This window comes from Manacus candei, unplaced genomic scaffold (assembly GCF_025592945.1).
Source record: "Manacus candei isolate 608988 ecotype Guabito, Panama unplaced genomic scaffold, ASM2559294v1 h1tg000045l, whole genome shotgun sequence".
NCBI lineage: Eukaryota > Metazoa > Chordata > Aves > Passeriformes > Pipridae > Manacus > Manacus candei.
Genome location: NW_026138093.1, coordinates 5,458,978 through 5,474,199, shown reverse-complemented (window position 1 = coordinate 5,474,199; position 15,222 = coordinate 5,458,978). Strand labels below are relative to the sequence as shown.

At 53.5% G+C, this 15,222-nt stretch overlaps 1 protein-coding gene and 1 pseudogene across 1 annotated transcript; both read right to left on the bottom strand.

Moving 5' to 3' along the window:
• LOC127474811 (zinc finger protein 208-like) overlaps positions 1–15,222 on the bottom strand; it is a 1,297,692-nt pseudogene that overhangs the window by 812,009 nt on the left and 470,461 nt on the right.
• Positions 1,893–2,884, bottom strand: LOC127474878 (olfactory receptor 14C36-like). Its single transcript, XM_051796199.1, has one exon. It carries the CDS (start codon positions 2,882–2,884, stop codon positions 1,910–1,912), a length of 975 nt encoding a protein of 324 aa, XP_051652159.1. The 3' UTR covers positions 1,893–1,909.

Below are 15,222 nucleotides of genomic sequence, written 5' to 3'. Positions count from 1 at the left end.
GGGATGCTCCAGGGCCCCATGGAGCCAAAGGAACCCAGGGACCGTGGGCAACCTCCTGAAATAAAGGGGCCATTGTGACACTGCAGAAACCCATTGAATCAGGAGGCTACTGTGGCACTGCAGGGCCTCTTGGAAACAAAGAAACCCTGGACCACAGTGGAATTTCATGGAATCAAGAGACCATTGTGACACTGGGGAACCTCATGGAACAAAAGGAATCCAGGGACACTGTGAGACTTCATGGAATCAAGGGGCAGTTGTGACACTACAGGGCCTTATGGATCCAAAAGAACAGAGGGAAATTGTGGAATCTCATGGAACCAAGGGACATGCGGGGCCTCATATTAAAAAAGGAACCCTGAGACATTTTGGAAGCTCATGGAACAAAACGTCCATTGTGGCACTGCAGGGCCCCGTGGAAACAAAGCAACAGAGGAGCACTGAAATGTGGTGGAACCAAGGGGCCATGTTGACATGTGGGGCCTCATGGAAGAAAAGGAACCCTGAGACATTTTGGAAGCTCATGGAGCCAAGGGGCCATTCTGACCCTGAGGAACCTCATGGACTCAAAGGGCCACTGTGACACTGCAGGGCCTCATAGAACCAAAGGAACCCTGAGACATCTCAGAGCCTTTGGCTGTGCTGGACCAGCTGGGAGGCAGAGCCAGCTGATGGTGCTCCCTGCCACTGACCACGTCCCACAGACGCTCCTGTGTGGCCATGGAGGGGGCTCAGAGGGGCCCTGCCTTGTTCCAGAGCTGGGACATGGCTTTGGGGGCTGCTCTTGATCCACCTGTGGAAGTTCACTGAGGGGAACACAAGTCACTTGCAAGAGTTTTCCCTGTACCTGCTGTGTCCCCTGGGCTTGCAGAGCTCTGTTTGCCCCTTCACAGCAAGATTTAGTACTTGATCTCTGGGTGACTCCACCCTGGGCAGGATTCTGCTCCAGGGCTCCATTCCCTGCTGACTGGATGGGATTGGCTGTCCCTGCAGATCCTCTGTGCTCTCCTGCACTTCCTGAGTTCCTACAGACAAGTCCTCACCTGCCATCAGAGCCCTCACAAGCTGCAGAGCCCCAGGCAGGTGACTTGGAGACCATTTGTCACCTCCATTGGCCATCGGCCACCAACACACAACATCTGACCCAGCCCTCAGTCCCTGCAGTCCCAGTGGGTCCCTGACCTCACTGCACTGTCTCCATGAGAAACAAGCAAAGCAACAAGACTTTGGAGAGTCTAATCCTTGGACTTCTTCTCGATACCAGTGTTGAGAACAGACCTCAGCCTTCAGGAAGTGCCTGGAGGGGAACCCCTTTGCTGCTGGAACTGCTGTTGTGGAGCCCAGCCCTGTCCCAGCAGTGCCCAGGGCCTGTCCCTGCCTGTGCTCACAGGCCTGACCCACAGCAGGACAGTGACTGAGCTGCCAGAGCACTCAGGCCTTGGGCACGGACAGGAAAGGAGAGGGTGGGAGTGCAAAGAGAGCAGCTCTGAACAGACCCAGTGCTGGTGCTCCCTGGCAGTGCTGGGACTCTTTTCCTCTCTACATCTGCAAACGTGGAAATGCCCTCCAGCTTCAGGGGAGGTCTTGAGGAAGAATCTGGAAAAAAGAATTTGTGTCCTTTCTTACACTTAGAGGTTGTGATTCCTCATGTACAAACTAACACAGGGAGGTTGTTTGACAAATATCTTTCTGCACAAACTTTTATTTTGTTTAAATGCACACAAAGCATGATTCCTGATTTGTATATTTCGTGGGTCAAAAAGAAAAAAGAGATAGACAGTGAATTCTATATGGGATGACGAATAAAATTTCAGTCTTAATGACATCAACAGAAGTAAAAAAACAGGAAAATCCCCACCACCACCACCACTATTAAAAGCTTTAGAAGGCAGGCTGGGCCCAAAATGAGTTATACAATGAGTGTTCTGCAGAAGAAAAGATGGAGTTTATTGCTTCTCAAAAAACATGTAGTCATCATTTTCCTTATGGCATCCCTGAGCTCCTGGTTCCTGAGGCTGTAGATGAGGGGGTTCAGTGATGGAGGCACCACCGAGTACAGAACTGACACCACCAGGTCAAGGGATGGGGAGGAGATGGAGGGGGGCTTCAGGTAGGCAAATGTGGCAGTACTGAGGAACAGGGAGACCACGACCAGGTGAGGGAGGCACGTGGAAAAGGCTTTGTGCCGTCCCTGCTGAGAGGGGATCCTCAGCACAGCCCTGAAGATCTGCACATAGGAGAACACAATGAAAACGAAACAACCAAACATTAAACAGGCAATAACCACAATGAGCCCAATTTCCCTGAGGTAGCCTGAGTGTGAGCAGGAGAGCTTGAGGATGTGTGGGATTTCACAGAAGAACTGGCCCAGGGCATTGCCCTGGCACAGGGGCAGGGAAAATGTACTGGCTGTGTGCAGCAGAGCACTGAGAAACCCAGTGGCCCAGGCAGCTGCTGCCATGTGGGCACAAGCTCTGATGCCCAGGAGGGTCCCGTAGTGCAGGGGTTTGCAGATGGCAACGTAGCGGTCGTAGCACATGATGGTGAGGAGGGAAAACTCCGTTCCAATGAAGAAGACAAGCAGAAAGGCCTGTGCAGCACATCCATGGTAGGAAATGGTTCTGATGTCCCAGAGGGAATTGTGCATGGCTTTGGGGACAGTGGTGCAGATGCAGCCCAGGTCTGTGAGGGAGAGGTTGAGCAGGAAGAAGCCCATGGGGGTGTGCAGGTGGTGGTCACAGGCTACGGCGCTGAGGATGAGGCCGTTGGCCAGGAGGGCAGCCAGGGAGATGGCCAGGAAGAGCCAGAAGTGCAGGAGCTGCAGCTCCCGCCTGTCTGCAAATGCCAGGAGGATGAACTGGGCCATGGAGCTGCTGTTGGACATTTGCTGCCTCAGGGTATGGTTTTCTGTTGAGGTAAAAAAGGCAGAACTGAATTAGGCCAGACTCAATCAGCAAAACATCTTGCATGTCTCAGCAATTCAGCATTCAGGGCCTCTTTTCAGGAAGATCTCTCTGCATCCCTCTCCCTGAGCTCTGAGTTTTGCTGGCTGAAGGGGGCACTGAGAGCAGGGACCCTGGAATGGGCTCCCGAGGAATCCTTCTTGCTGTGCAGTGAGAGGCAACTTGGAGCACAGGGTGACCTCCAATTAAATGTACTTGTGATGTATCAAAGTGTTTCCAGAACTGCTGGTCACAGTTTGCCCAAGGGCAGAACAGAGGGAGGGGATTTGGGGGACTTGATTTTGTTCCAGTTCCTCTTGCCAGGAGTGAGTTTGGATGGTTGAAATCTCTGACATTTCTAATGTGCTCCAAGGGAAATCTTGTGAGTCCTGAGAGGCAAAGGGATGGTCTCTTGTTGCAGAGACGAGAGCTGGCCATCTTTCCTGTTCACAGCTGCCCCTGGCTGGCAGCTTGGACCTGAAGGGGGATGGCCCTTAGGAATTCCCTTAAAAAAGAAACAAGGCACTTCTGGGAGCAGAGGAATCCTGGTTCAAAGAGCAGATTGAAAGAATCCTTGCCTTCTTCAGGATGCCTGATTAGGATCGCATCTTTCTCCTCCTAGACTGCCACGCAGAGGGATCATTGCAGCTCCCAAGTACAGCTGCCCAGAGCATTTCCATGGATTTAGCACTGATGAGTTTTCTCCATGGGGATCCTGTGCAGCACAGAGATCCTATGGCAGAGCTGTGCCCTTCTGGAGGGCACCTGCAGCCCTGCAGGACACCCAGGCAAACAGCTGAAGACCCTGAAGGTGCCTGGAGGGCACTTGGGCACTTGGCTCCCACAGACACATCCCCACAGCAACACCCAAAGAGTTTGTGTCTGGACAGGAATCTGCCCCCGCAGCCTCAAACCCCACAGTGGCTCAGAAAAGCCAGTGAGAACAAGGAGAGCCCAGGCAGCAGGGGATGGCAGTGAAATGCCACAGTGCTGCTGCCAAGGGAGGAGGGACACAGAGAGACAGCTGGAAATCAGGGCCTTGTCCTTGCCTGGGCTCTGGCTGCTGCAGGGCAATGCACAGCCCAGCCCCCGTGGGCCTGAGGGCACAGGCTCTGCTTAGGCTGGGAAAGGAGCCCAGGCAGGAGCTGCTCAGGGAAGGGGTCTGTGCCACAGGGACAGCAGGGAGGGGCCCCCATCCCCCTGCCCAGCCCTTGTGGCAGCAGCTCCCTGTCCCTGCCTGCCTGTCTCTGGGTGAGGAGCTGTTCCTGCCAGCAGCCCCTGCCTGTGCCCAGCTCAGCTCCCTGCCAGTGCTGCCAGAGCCATCCCCAGCCCAGTGCCCAGGGGCAGCTCTGCCTGGGCAGGGGCTGCAGAGCAGATCCCAGACAGCCTGCGGTGGCTGGGAAGGGGGAGGTGTTCTGGGGGGATGTGCTTCCTGAGAAGGGCCCCTGGAAATGGAGGAGGTGGAGCTGAAGCTGTGAGGAGCCCTGAGCCTGCAGCTGAAGGGCCCTGCCCAGCCCTGCCCTGCCCTGAGGGGTCACTCCTTCCACCCACCCCTTCTCCCTGCAGGGCCGTGGCAGCTCCTTGGCCGGGCTGAGAGCTGACCCTGGCAGGCAGCAGAGTCCCTGCCCCAGCACACAGAGCCCTGGGGGCAGGACCCTGCTCTGCCCCACAGCCCTGGGCACCCCTGGCTGCACCCCCACCTTCCCACCCCACAGCCAGCCCTGCCACAGGGAACCTTCTGGCCCTGGGCCTCTGATGGGGCAGCAGCAAGTCCTGCTCTGCAGCAGCTTCTCCTGCTGCACCCCAGCAAATCCAGCAGAGCCATCCTGACAGCTCCTGCCACTGCTGCCATTTGGCAGCTGGGAGAGGCACTTGCAGGAACTCACCTGCACTGCTCTGCAGCCACAGCCTGACCGTGGCAAAGGGCTGGCAAGGTTCCTGCCCTGAGCAGCTCTGCCCTGTCCTCCCAGCCCAGGATCCCTTGAACCTCCTGCTCCTTTCTCCTCTCTGCCCTTGCTGCCTGCAGCTCCTGCCCTGCTCTGCCATGTGGCCACTTCCCCTGCACTGCAGCAACTGGGAGAGTCCTGCTGAAAGATCCTGGAAGCTGTGGGATGTGCCAGCTTTAGGAGATGCCTCCAGGAAGGCAAGTTGAACTTTCCTACAGCCAGAGAATTCTTCTTTCAAATCCTGGGAAAGTTTCTCCAGTAGTGAGAGCTCAGTCACCTCCCAGCCCAGGTTGCCTCTCATCTCTCTGCCTTCTCTGCCGTGCCCTGGGTGCTGCAGGCAGTGCCCTCAGCCCTGCTGGGCTGTGCAGAGGAGCTGCTCACCAGCAGAGCTGTCTCTTTGAAGCTCTTCTTGCTTGCCAGGAGCTCCCTGTGTGCCAGGAGCCCGGCCCAGCTCAGCAGCACAGCAACAGCCCCAGGCATTTCATGACCCTCAGGGGGTTTGGTTTTGTTTACATGAGACTCAGTCCCTGAGAGGAAGTTCAAACAACTTCTCAAGAAGTCAAAGTGAGATTGAAACACTGAAGTTTCCTTTAGTGCTAATGAGTCTCACTGAGGGACACAACTGAGAAAGTGTCCCCAGGTTCCAGTTAGAGCAGAAAACTGCAGACAGTGATGACAAGGATGGACAAGCAAGGGAAAGGTGGCTCTGATGCTGAATAAACCTTGACTTGTGTCCTTAATCCAGAGGACCAAGCCCTGACCCCCAGCCCCTGGGAAGGCAGATCTTGTCCCTGCCTCATTCCTCAGGGCTCTTCCTGGGGCACTGGGATGTGGGATGTGCAATGCCAAGGGCAGGACCATGGGGTGGCACCTGCCAGGCTGCTGAGCAGGGACAAGGAGGCCATGAGGCCCCAGGGCTGCAAGGGCCACTCCCCTCCTCCTGGCATCAGGGGCACAGACAGCAGCCCTGGCCAAAGGCCTGCAGAAGGTGGCTGTGTCAGGGCCTTTCAGCTTCTCCCCATGCCTGTCTCCTCTCCAGCCCAGGCTGTCCTACGGTGTCCATGCCCTGCCCCTTTCCCTGCAGGCTGTCGTCATGCCCCCGGCTGCCCCACCTGGCTGGCACCTTCCTGCACTGACATCTCTGCGTCCTCCCTGGCTCTTCCTGCACACACAAAGCCTTGGGCTCATCCAGACTCCTTCTTTGTGACATATTGCACCACAACACTGACCTCAGAGGGAAAGTTCTTCCTTCTTGTCATCAGTCTAGGCCCCCCCAGCTGCCTTTGGTGGCACTAGTTCTTTCTTAGGCTGTTTTCTGACAGGAAGAAAAGCTCCACCACCTCTGACAACCCCCTTCCAGACCTCTCAGGCTACTCCTCTACTGTCCTCAATCTTCACACCACTGACCCCTGAGTCCTCAGCCTCTATATACGGGTCATGTGCTTGAGGCCCCAAATTCCCTTCTGGGAGATCTCTGGGACCTCTCCAAGGTTTTGGGAGATGACAATAGAGTTCCCTTATCCCAGGAAACACAGAGGGACACTTTTTTCCAAGGGTTGTCTTGGCAGAATGAGGCACAATCTCTTTAAACTTTCTGGCACAAGGGAGCTCTGAGCTCTGGGTACGGAGGGAGCTCCAAGTGCCAACCACTGGAGTGGGAGCTACAAATCATCAGGGCTTGTGTTCTTTGGAGGGCCAGACACTGGTGAGAGTGGGGGGGGTGGGTGCACATGGAAGGACTTGGAGGGCACAATGAACTGTCTCAAAACACTGTCAAAGCAGGAAAATCCCATGAGGCACCACAACACATAAGCACTGGTGGCAAACAGGAAGGCCTTTAATTCCAAGGCCTAAACAGAGGTGAAGCTTTGGAAGTAGCCCCCAGGACAGAATTGCACTGTGCAGAGTGTGGGAAAGAGCAGACAGCCCCAACAGGAAGCCAGGGCTGGTAAGGCAGGTCTGGGGAACCCATCCAGACAAAGATTCCCACCTGCAGACTGGAAGCACAGCGGGCAAAACTCCCACCGTGGCAAACTGTGGGAAAGGAAGCAAGTCTTTGTAGACGTGCCAGCCCAAGCTGTGGGAACAGCATCTACCCCCCTGAATACCCGGGGCTTGGGCTGTATAAAAGTGATAGCCCAGAAGCACAACTTGGGGACCCTCCACCGAGCAGAGCAGGGTGAAGAAGGACCAGTGGGAATGTCAGGGATCTCCATGGTGTGATACATTTACTTCATCTCTGTCTCTCCCTCACTCTCTTCCCACCACCCCTTTCTTCTCTCTCTTTCCATTTCTTTCTCTTTCTCTCCCTCCTATTTACTGTTAAATCAAACCTGGACTGCTGACTTTGGCACATGGTCTCCTTTGCAGCTGAATTTAGGCAGAGGTGTCTCTTAATAATGGGAACCTGAGAGTATCCATGAGGTTTTACAGGGTGGGAATGGCCACTCGATTCCATGAGGTTCCACAGAATCACAGGGTCCATTTGGCTTCGTAAGGGTCTGCAGTGTGATAATGGACCCTTGATTCCATGGGTTTGCAAAATGTCTCAGGACTCCTTTGGTTCTAGGAGGCCCCACATATCACAGTGGGCCCTTGGTTCCATGAGATTCCACAGTGTCCCAAGAATCCTTTGGTTCCATGAGCCTATTGTTTCCATGAGGAATGGCCTATTGTTTCCATGAGGTTCCACAGTGTCACAGGGATTCCATTGGTTCCATGGGACCCTGCAGTGTCACAATGGCCCCTTGATTCCCTGAGGTTCCACAGTGCCAATATGGGCCCTTGATTTCTTGAGGTCCACAGTGTCCCGAGGTCCCTTTGTCTCCCTCACGCTCTGCAGTGTCACAGTGTCCCCTTGATTCCATGAGGTTCTGAAAAGTCTCAGGGTTCCTTTGGTTCCATGAGGTCCTACAGTGTCACAGTGGCCTCTGAGTCCCCGAGGTTCCTCAGTGTCACAGTGGCCCCTTGATTCTATGAGGGTCCAAAATGTCTCGAGGTTCCCTTGGTTCCATGGGGCCCTTCATGGCACAATGAACCCTTGGTTCCATGAGGTTTCACAGTGTCCCAGGATTCCTTTGATTTCATGAGGCCCTGGAGCACCATAATGGCCCCTTGATTCCATGAGTTTCCACAGTGTCCCAGGGTTACTTTGGTTCCATGAGGCCTTGCAGTATCACAATGGCCTCTTAATTCCTTGAGTTTTTACATTGTCACAATGCTGCCTTGATTCCATGAGATTCCACAGTGTCCCAGGGTTCCTTTGGCTCCAGAAGGCCCTACAGTGTCACAATGGCCCCTTTACTCCAGGAGGTTCCACAGTGTCCTTGCTGGAACACACATGGTTGTAATGTTGTCAGCCCTGCAGAGCTGCCTCCAGCTCTGGGCTCCAGCACAGGAAGGACATGGACCTGTTGGAGAAAGTCCAGAGGGGACCAGCAAGGAGATCAGAGGGATGGAGCAGCTCTGCTGTGAGGAAAGGCTGAGAGAATTGGGATTGTTGAGGCTGGAGAAAAGAAGGCTTTGGGGTGACCTAATTGTGGCCTTGCAGTGCCTGAAGGGAGCCAACAAGAAAGATGGAGAGAGACTTTGGACAAGGGCCTGGAGTGACAGGACAAGGGGAATGGCTTCACACTGAGAGAGGGAAGGGTTAGATGGGATATTAGGAAGAATTTCTGGACTGTGATGGTAGTGAGATCCTGGCACAGGTTGCTCAGAGAAGTTCTGGCTGCCCCATCCCTGGAAGTGTTCATGGCCAGGTTGGATGGGGCTCTGAGCTCTGAGTCTAGTGGAAGGTGTCCCTGCCCATGGCAGGGGGTTGGACTGAGATGCTCTTGAAGGTCCCTTCCAACCCAAACCATTCCATGATTCTGTGACTGGTGGGGGATGTGGTGGTCGGAGCCGACGGGCACAGAGACCCCAAAATGATGGAGTTTTCCATTCTGGGTGGAGGAAGGAGGGGGCAGCAGAACTGACACCCTGGACTGCTGGTGGTCAGACTTTGTCCTGTTTGGGAGACTGACTGATCTGGGTGTGAGTGTGGATGTGCTGGAGGGCAGGAAGGCTCTGCAGAGGGATATGGACAGGCTGCATCAATAAGGTCAAGTGTCAGGGCCTGCCCTTGGCTCCCAACAACCCCCTGGAACACTCCAGGTTGGGGGCAGAGGGGCTGGAGAGCTGCTCAGCAGGAAGGGACTTGGGGGTGCTGCTTGACAGCAGCTGGATATGAGGCAGAGTGTGCCCAGGGGGGCAAGAAGGCCAAGGGCATGGTGGCCTTTGTGGAGAAGAGTGTGGCCAGCAGGAGCAGAGAACTGATTGCCCCTCTGTGCTGGGCACTGGGGAGGCCCCACCTGGAGTGCTGTGTCCAGTTCTGGCCCCTCAGTGCCAAAAGGCCCTTGAGGGGCTGGAGCGTGTCCAGAGAAGGGAACGGAGCTGGGGAAGGCTCTGGAAAACATGTCTGCTGAGGGACGGTTGAGGGAACTGGGCTGGTTGAGTCTGGAGAAGGGGAGGCTCAGGGGGGACCTCATTGCTCTCTGCAATGACCTGAAAGGAGGTTTTAGTGGGGTGGGGGTCGGTCTCTTCTGCAAAGCCTTTAGTGACAGGAAGAGAGGAAATGGCCTTAAATTGCATCAGGTGAGGTTCATATTAGATATTCAAAAATCTTTTTTCCACTGGGAGAGTGCTCAGGCATTGGAACAAGTAGCCCAGGGAGGTGGTGGAGTCTCTGGAAGCATTCGGGTGGCATCTGGATGTGACACTTTGGGATGGGGTTTAGGGGTGATTCTGGTGGTGCTGGGTTGACAGTTGGACTCGAAGATCTGGAAGGTCTCTTCCAACCTTGATGATTCTGTGATTCTCTGACCTGTCACCCCTGTTTGCAGGTTTGTGCTCTAACAAGACCCTGGGGAGGTTTTCTCTGTTGGGCCCACAGAGATTGTGTTGTGTGAGCTTTTTTCCTCTACGATCAAAACAAGGAGTAATTAATGCTAAATCCAGCAGATGGCTTTCAAGTAATAATTTGGTCCAGTTTGTCCAACTGTGTCCAAACGGATGAGGAAAATCTGGAACCTTAGAAGGGTTAGTTTTTTACCTCATTAGCAGGATATCCAGGGGTGCACCAAGTGCCTGCCAGTGAGGAGCACAGGAGACCAGTAGACAGTGACAATATTGTTCTAATGTTAATGTCACTGGAGCACAGAGTGAGATCACATCTGAGTTATGTTTCTTTAATCAGTGATTGGGAATAAAGAGAAAAAGCCATCTGCTGGATTTAGCAATAATTACTCCTTGTTTTGATCTTAGGGAAAAAGGCTCACACAACACAATCTCTGAATGCTCCTTTGAACTTACCCACAGTGTGTTCACAAATACACAGAGCAAGGATTTTAGTTTTTGCTGCTACCCTCAGTTCCAGCATACAAAGAAATGTCTCTGTGCAATAACAGCAATTGCCTTACCGTGTTACTGAACTACATTCAGTTTATCTGGTCTCAAACAAATACTCCATATTTTCTCCGTGTTTTATTTTCAAAAGCATGGGTCTGGGTATTTAGGTGACTGCCTTCACTGGTATAGGATAGAAACTGTTCACATGGCTATAAATGAATATTATTCTCTTGACAAAACACCTTTTCCAAAGCCTCTGACAAAAAGAAAGGGAAAAACAACCCAGAAAGAAAAAGAGAGCCACAGGCACATTGCCTGTCACCCACGAAAAAAGGTCTCCTCCCTAAAGATAATTCAGGCACACCCTTCAATCTGGATCTCTCACTATCACCCCAAGCTCTTTTTTGGTGGAAGTTTCTTTAGGGAAGCTGAAGTGCATCACTGTCTCAGACAGCCAAGGATAAGATGACTGAGGGAATTCAGTTGCTCTCTTTAATTAATACAGGATTATTTCCCTTTCATTTGGTGAAGCTAATAATGTGACTGGTGGAATGTCAGTAACAATTAAATCATAAACTAGTGCAGCACCAAAGGGAAAACTTACTTTAGTTATGGAGTACTGCCAGCAGAAATCTTGAAAATCTTATATATAATATAAGTGTATATATATATATAATATATATAAAAAATATATATAGTATAATCTTATATTTACACTGATAAAATACCACATGTACTTCATGGGATACTGCAAGCTTTCTACAATCCTTGTGGATGTCTTTACAGAGCAAGAGTGAACATTTTGAGATTATACCTTAATAAATGAGTTGCAGTTCTATTGTTTCTTGAATGTTAAGCACCACATCCTAAACACAGGAACACGTTCAAGGTCCATGTCCTATTTTAGACCTTTTCAGCATCTGTGATATTGTGATAATCACACTTAAAACATTCCTCTAGAAAGAGTAAATTAGCCCTTTTCACTAGAAGGATTCTTATGATCAAAAACAAATCCGAAAGAGAACAAAGTCAGATTTCTTTGTTTGTTTGTTGGTTGGTTGGTTTTATTTCAGCAATGCAATAAATTGCTGTCCCTAACTGGGATGGCTTTTCTACCCAAGAATTAAAAAGAAAACTCCAAAGTTCACTTTATTCTGCACTTATATTACCTTTGGGGTTTTTGGTTTTTTTGGAGGTCTCACCTATGTAAAAAAACCTTCCTTAAAATCCGTTGATGCTTTCTGTAAGAACCAAAACATTCCAGCTGACATAGCATTCTATCACTAATACTGCAGGGAAATGTAATATCCCACTGAAGCAGAAGGGAAAGAAGACAACTGAGCATCAGCAGCTCTTCCTAAGCAAGATCAGGGGTTTAGCTCCATCTAACTGAGGGATGAGATGTGTCCCTCAGTGGGTCTCTTCCCACTCCCCCACCAGCCCTTCTACCCGACTGCAAGCTCAAAGTTCTAAAAAGAGAAGAAGAAGCTGGAGCGTCAATATTTCCCCGGTGCAAACCCCAGTAATCTTTGCTGGGAGCTGACAGGAATTGCTGTTCCACTGCCCTGGGGTATCCTGGCTTGAGGCGAGAGCGCAGCCCCGCCCAGAGCCCCCAACCCCTCTGAGAGCTTTTGTAGGGTCTGTTTGTCCATGTCCCTGTGGCAGAGGCTGCCCCGACACCTGCCCTGGAGCTGGTCCAGCTGCTGGACCAAACAAGGCATTGTCCAGCCTGCCTTCCCCCAGCCCCGACCGCCCCAGCCCATCTTCCATCGCTCTGCTTCCTTTTCCTGCCCCTGCTCCCCCTCCGCTCCCTTCCCTCGGGCATTTTTATTAGGAATGTTCTTGCTGTTCTCACTGTCCCAGCATAAGCTGATCCCCAGGGGAGCCTGTGGAATGTAACCCCTCAAGCACTAAATTCCTTCCCCTGTTCCAAAGACACGGGTTTGTTGTTGCTGCCCCTCCCGCCGAGCACCAGCTCCATCTCCTGCTCCTGCCCAGCGGCTTTGCAGAAATCCAGGGCTGGGTGTGGATTGAAGGCTGTGGCGAGGGACAGGATACAGTTGCTTGGTTTCCACCCTTGGTGTCTCAGTGTTTGTGATCTGGGAAGTTCTCAGGAACCTGGAACAATGGCAGATTATCTGTTGTTGTAAGATATGTACCTGGAGATTGTTTTGATCTGAGTATAAATCTTCCTTGAAAGTACAACTGATAGAAAACAATGTAAAAAAAAAGGAAATGGAAATAATAAGAAAAAAACATAGTAAAAAAAAAGGAGAGAAAAAAGAGAAAAAGGAGAAAAAAAAAAGAGAAAAAAAAAGAAAGAAAAAAAGGAAAAAATGAAAAAAAGAGAAAGAAAAAAGAGAAAAAATAAAGAAGAGAGAGAAAAAAGGGGAAGAAAAGAAAAAAGAAAGAAAAAAGAAAGAAAAAAGAGAAAATAAAAGAAGACAGAAAAACAAAAAAACAAAACGTCCGATCCTCCCTCGCCGCAAGGACTACAACTCCCACAATGCCCCGCGCAGGCGGGGGGCGGGCAGGGGCCGTGGCCGCGCGCTGATTGGCTGCGGGGCGGGTCTGTAAAGGCGGAGGGCGCGCGGAGCGAGCGCCATTTTGGCCTCGTGGTCGGGAGTGAGGAGGACTCGCCTGCGGCCGCTGCACTTCGCTGGGTGAGTTGGCGGGGGGGCGGCGAGAGCGGGGTCTGGGGATCCCCTCGGGGGCTGCGGGGAGCGCGGGTGTGGGTGGAAAGGCTGGAGGCCTCGGGGGGGTTTAGCAGGGGAGTTCGGGGGTTCCCGGGGCCGTTTTGAGGGGTCCCTGAAAGGACTCGGGGGGGAAGTTGAAGGTCCCTGGAGGGTTTTGGGGGGCTCTGATGGGGGTTTTGTTTTCTGAGAAGATTTGAGGTGTCCCAGGTGGGCTTTGGGGCTCTCTGGGGAGGTTTGGGGTTCCTGGGAGGCTTTGCGGGGACCTTGAGGCAGTTTTGGGGTCCCTGGGGGGTTTAAGGTGTCCCAGACGGTTTGGAGGGCCCGTGGGGGGGATTGGGGGTCCCTGAATAGGCTTGAGGGGTCCCAGGTGGGTTTTGCGGGTCACTGAGAGGGTTTGGGGGGTGCTGGGCAGGGATGAGATCTCTGAGGGGATTTGAAGGGACCTGGAGATAGTTTTGATGGGTCGAAGGGGGATTTCAGAGGTTTTGAAAGGATTTTACAGGGTCCCCTAAAGCCCAGCAATGGAGTTCAAGGGGTCCCCCAGCCCCCAGGGGAGGGGTCCTAGGGATGCCCCCCAAAATCCGGAGGGGGAGATGTGCCACATCCGGGTAAGGGGATCCCAGTGACCCCAGTATATCCCAGTGACCTCCCAGTGACCCTCAGTATGGCCCAGTAACCCCCTCAGTGGCCAGCCAGTGTGTCCCAGTGACCTCCCACTGCCCCCAGTATGGCCCAGTGATCCTGCAGTGAGCACCCAGTAACCTGCCAGTATGGCCCAGTAACCTCCCAGTGTCTCCCTGTGTGTCCTGGTAATCCCCCAGTAACTCCCCAGTTCTCTGCCAGTGCCCCCCAGTGTGCCCCAGGTCCCCCCCAGTGCCTTCCCAGTGTCCCTCACTAACCCCCCCAGTCCTCCCAATGCCCTCTGGTTCCCCCCAGTGTGTCCCAGTATCCCCCAGTAATCACCCAGTGCCCCACAAAGCCCCCAGACTGTCCCCAACATGTCCCCAGATGCCCTTGGCCTTTCTGTGAGCAGGAGGGGGGGGGCGTTTTTGGTGTCAGAGGGTTCAGGGGGGTTCCTGGGGTGAGATGGAGGGTTGGGGACATCAGGGATGGGGTTTGGGGACAGTGGTGAGGGATTTTTGGACAATGAAATTGGGGGTGCCAAGGGGGGAGTTGGAGACACCAAAAGAGTCTTGAGGACACGAAGGGGGTCTCAGGACTCACTTGCTCGTAGGGAAGCCACTCCTCTCCCCCTCTAGGCCCCATTACCCCCCACTAAATGTCCCCCAACCTCCTTTTTTTCATTTAGTTTCCTCCCCTCCAGATACCTTTGACCCCCCAATGCCCCCAAGACCCTTTTAACTCTCGCAAATGCAACCAATGCCTCTCAAAGCCCCCAAATCTCCATCCAACCCCTCCAAATCCCCCCAGATCTCCCATAGCCCCCCTCAAAGAGGGATCACCTGGCACCCTGGGACAGGAACACAGTGGGCTGTACTGGGGGCACTGGGCTGTACTGGGAGGGCACTGGGGGGGCTCAGGTGTCCCAGGACAACGTGGTCCAGCTCCAGGAGAGATCTGGGGAGCAGTGAGGAGGTACTGGTCTGTCCTGGTCTGTACTGGTCTCTCCTGGTTTGTACCCCCAATCCTCAAAGCCCCTCCCCAGCTCCCCCAGGACCCTCCTGGACCCCAAAGCCCCCCAAGCCCCCCCAGGCCCCTGACTTGGTCCTGCTGCCCCTTGAGCATCTGCAGCTGCTGCAGAACCAGGCATTTCATCAGCAAATGTGCAGGTGACCCCAAGCTGGGGGTGTGTTGATGTGCTGGAAGGCAGGAGGGCTCTGCAGAGGGACCTGGCCCAGCTGGATCCATGGGCTGATTGCAAGGGGATGAGGTTCCAGCAGGCCAAGGGCCGGGTCCTGCCCTTTGGCCACAAGAAGCCCCGTCAGCCCCCCGGGCTGGGGCCAGAGTGTCTGGAGAGCAGGCAGGCAGAAAGGGAGCTGGGAGTGGGGATGGACAGGGAGCTGAAGAGGAGGCAGAGTGTGGCCAGGTGGCCAAGAGGGCCAATGGCTGGTGGCCTGTGTGAGGAAGAGTGTGTCAGCAGGAGCAGGGAAGGGATTGTTGGGCTGGACTGAGCCCTGGTGAGGCCACCCCTGGAGTGCTGTGTCCAGCTCTGGGCCCCTGAGCTGAGGAAGGCCCTGGAGGGGCTGGAGCAGGAGCAGAGAAGAGCAGTGAGGCTGGGGAAGGGAGTGGAGC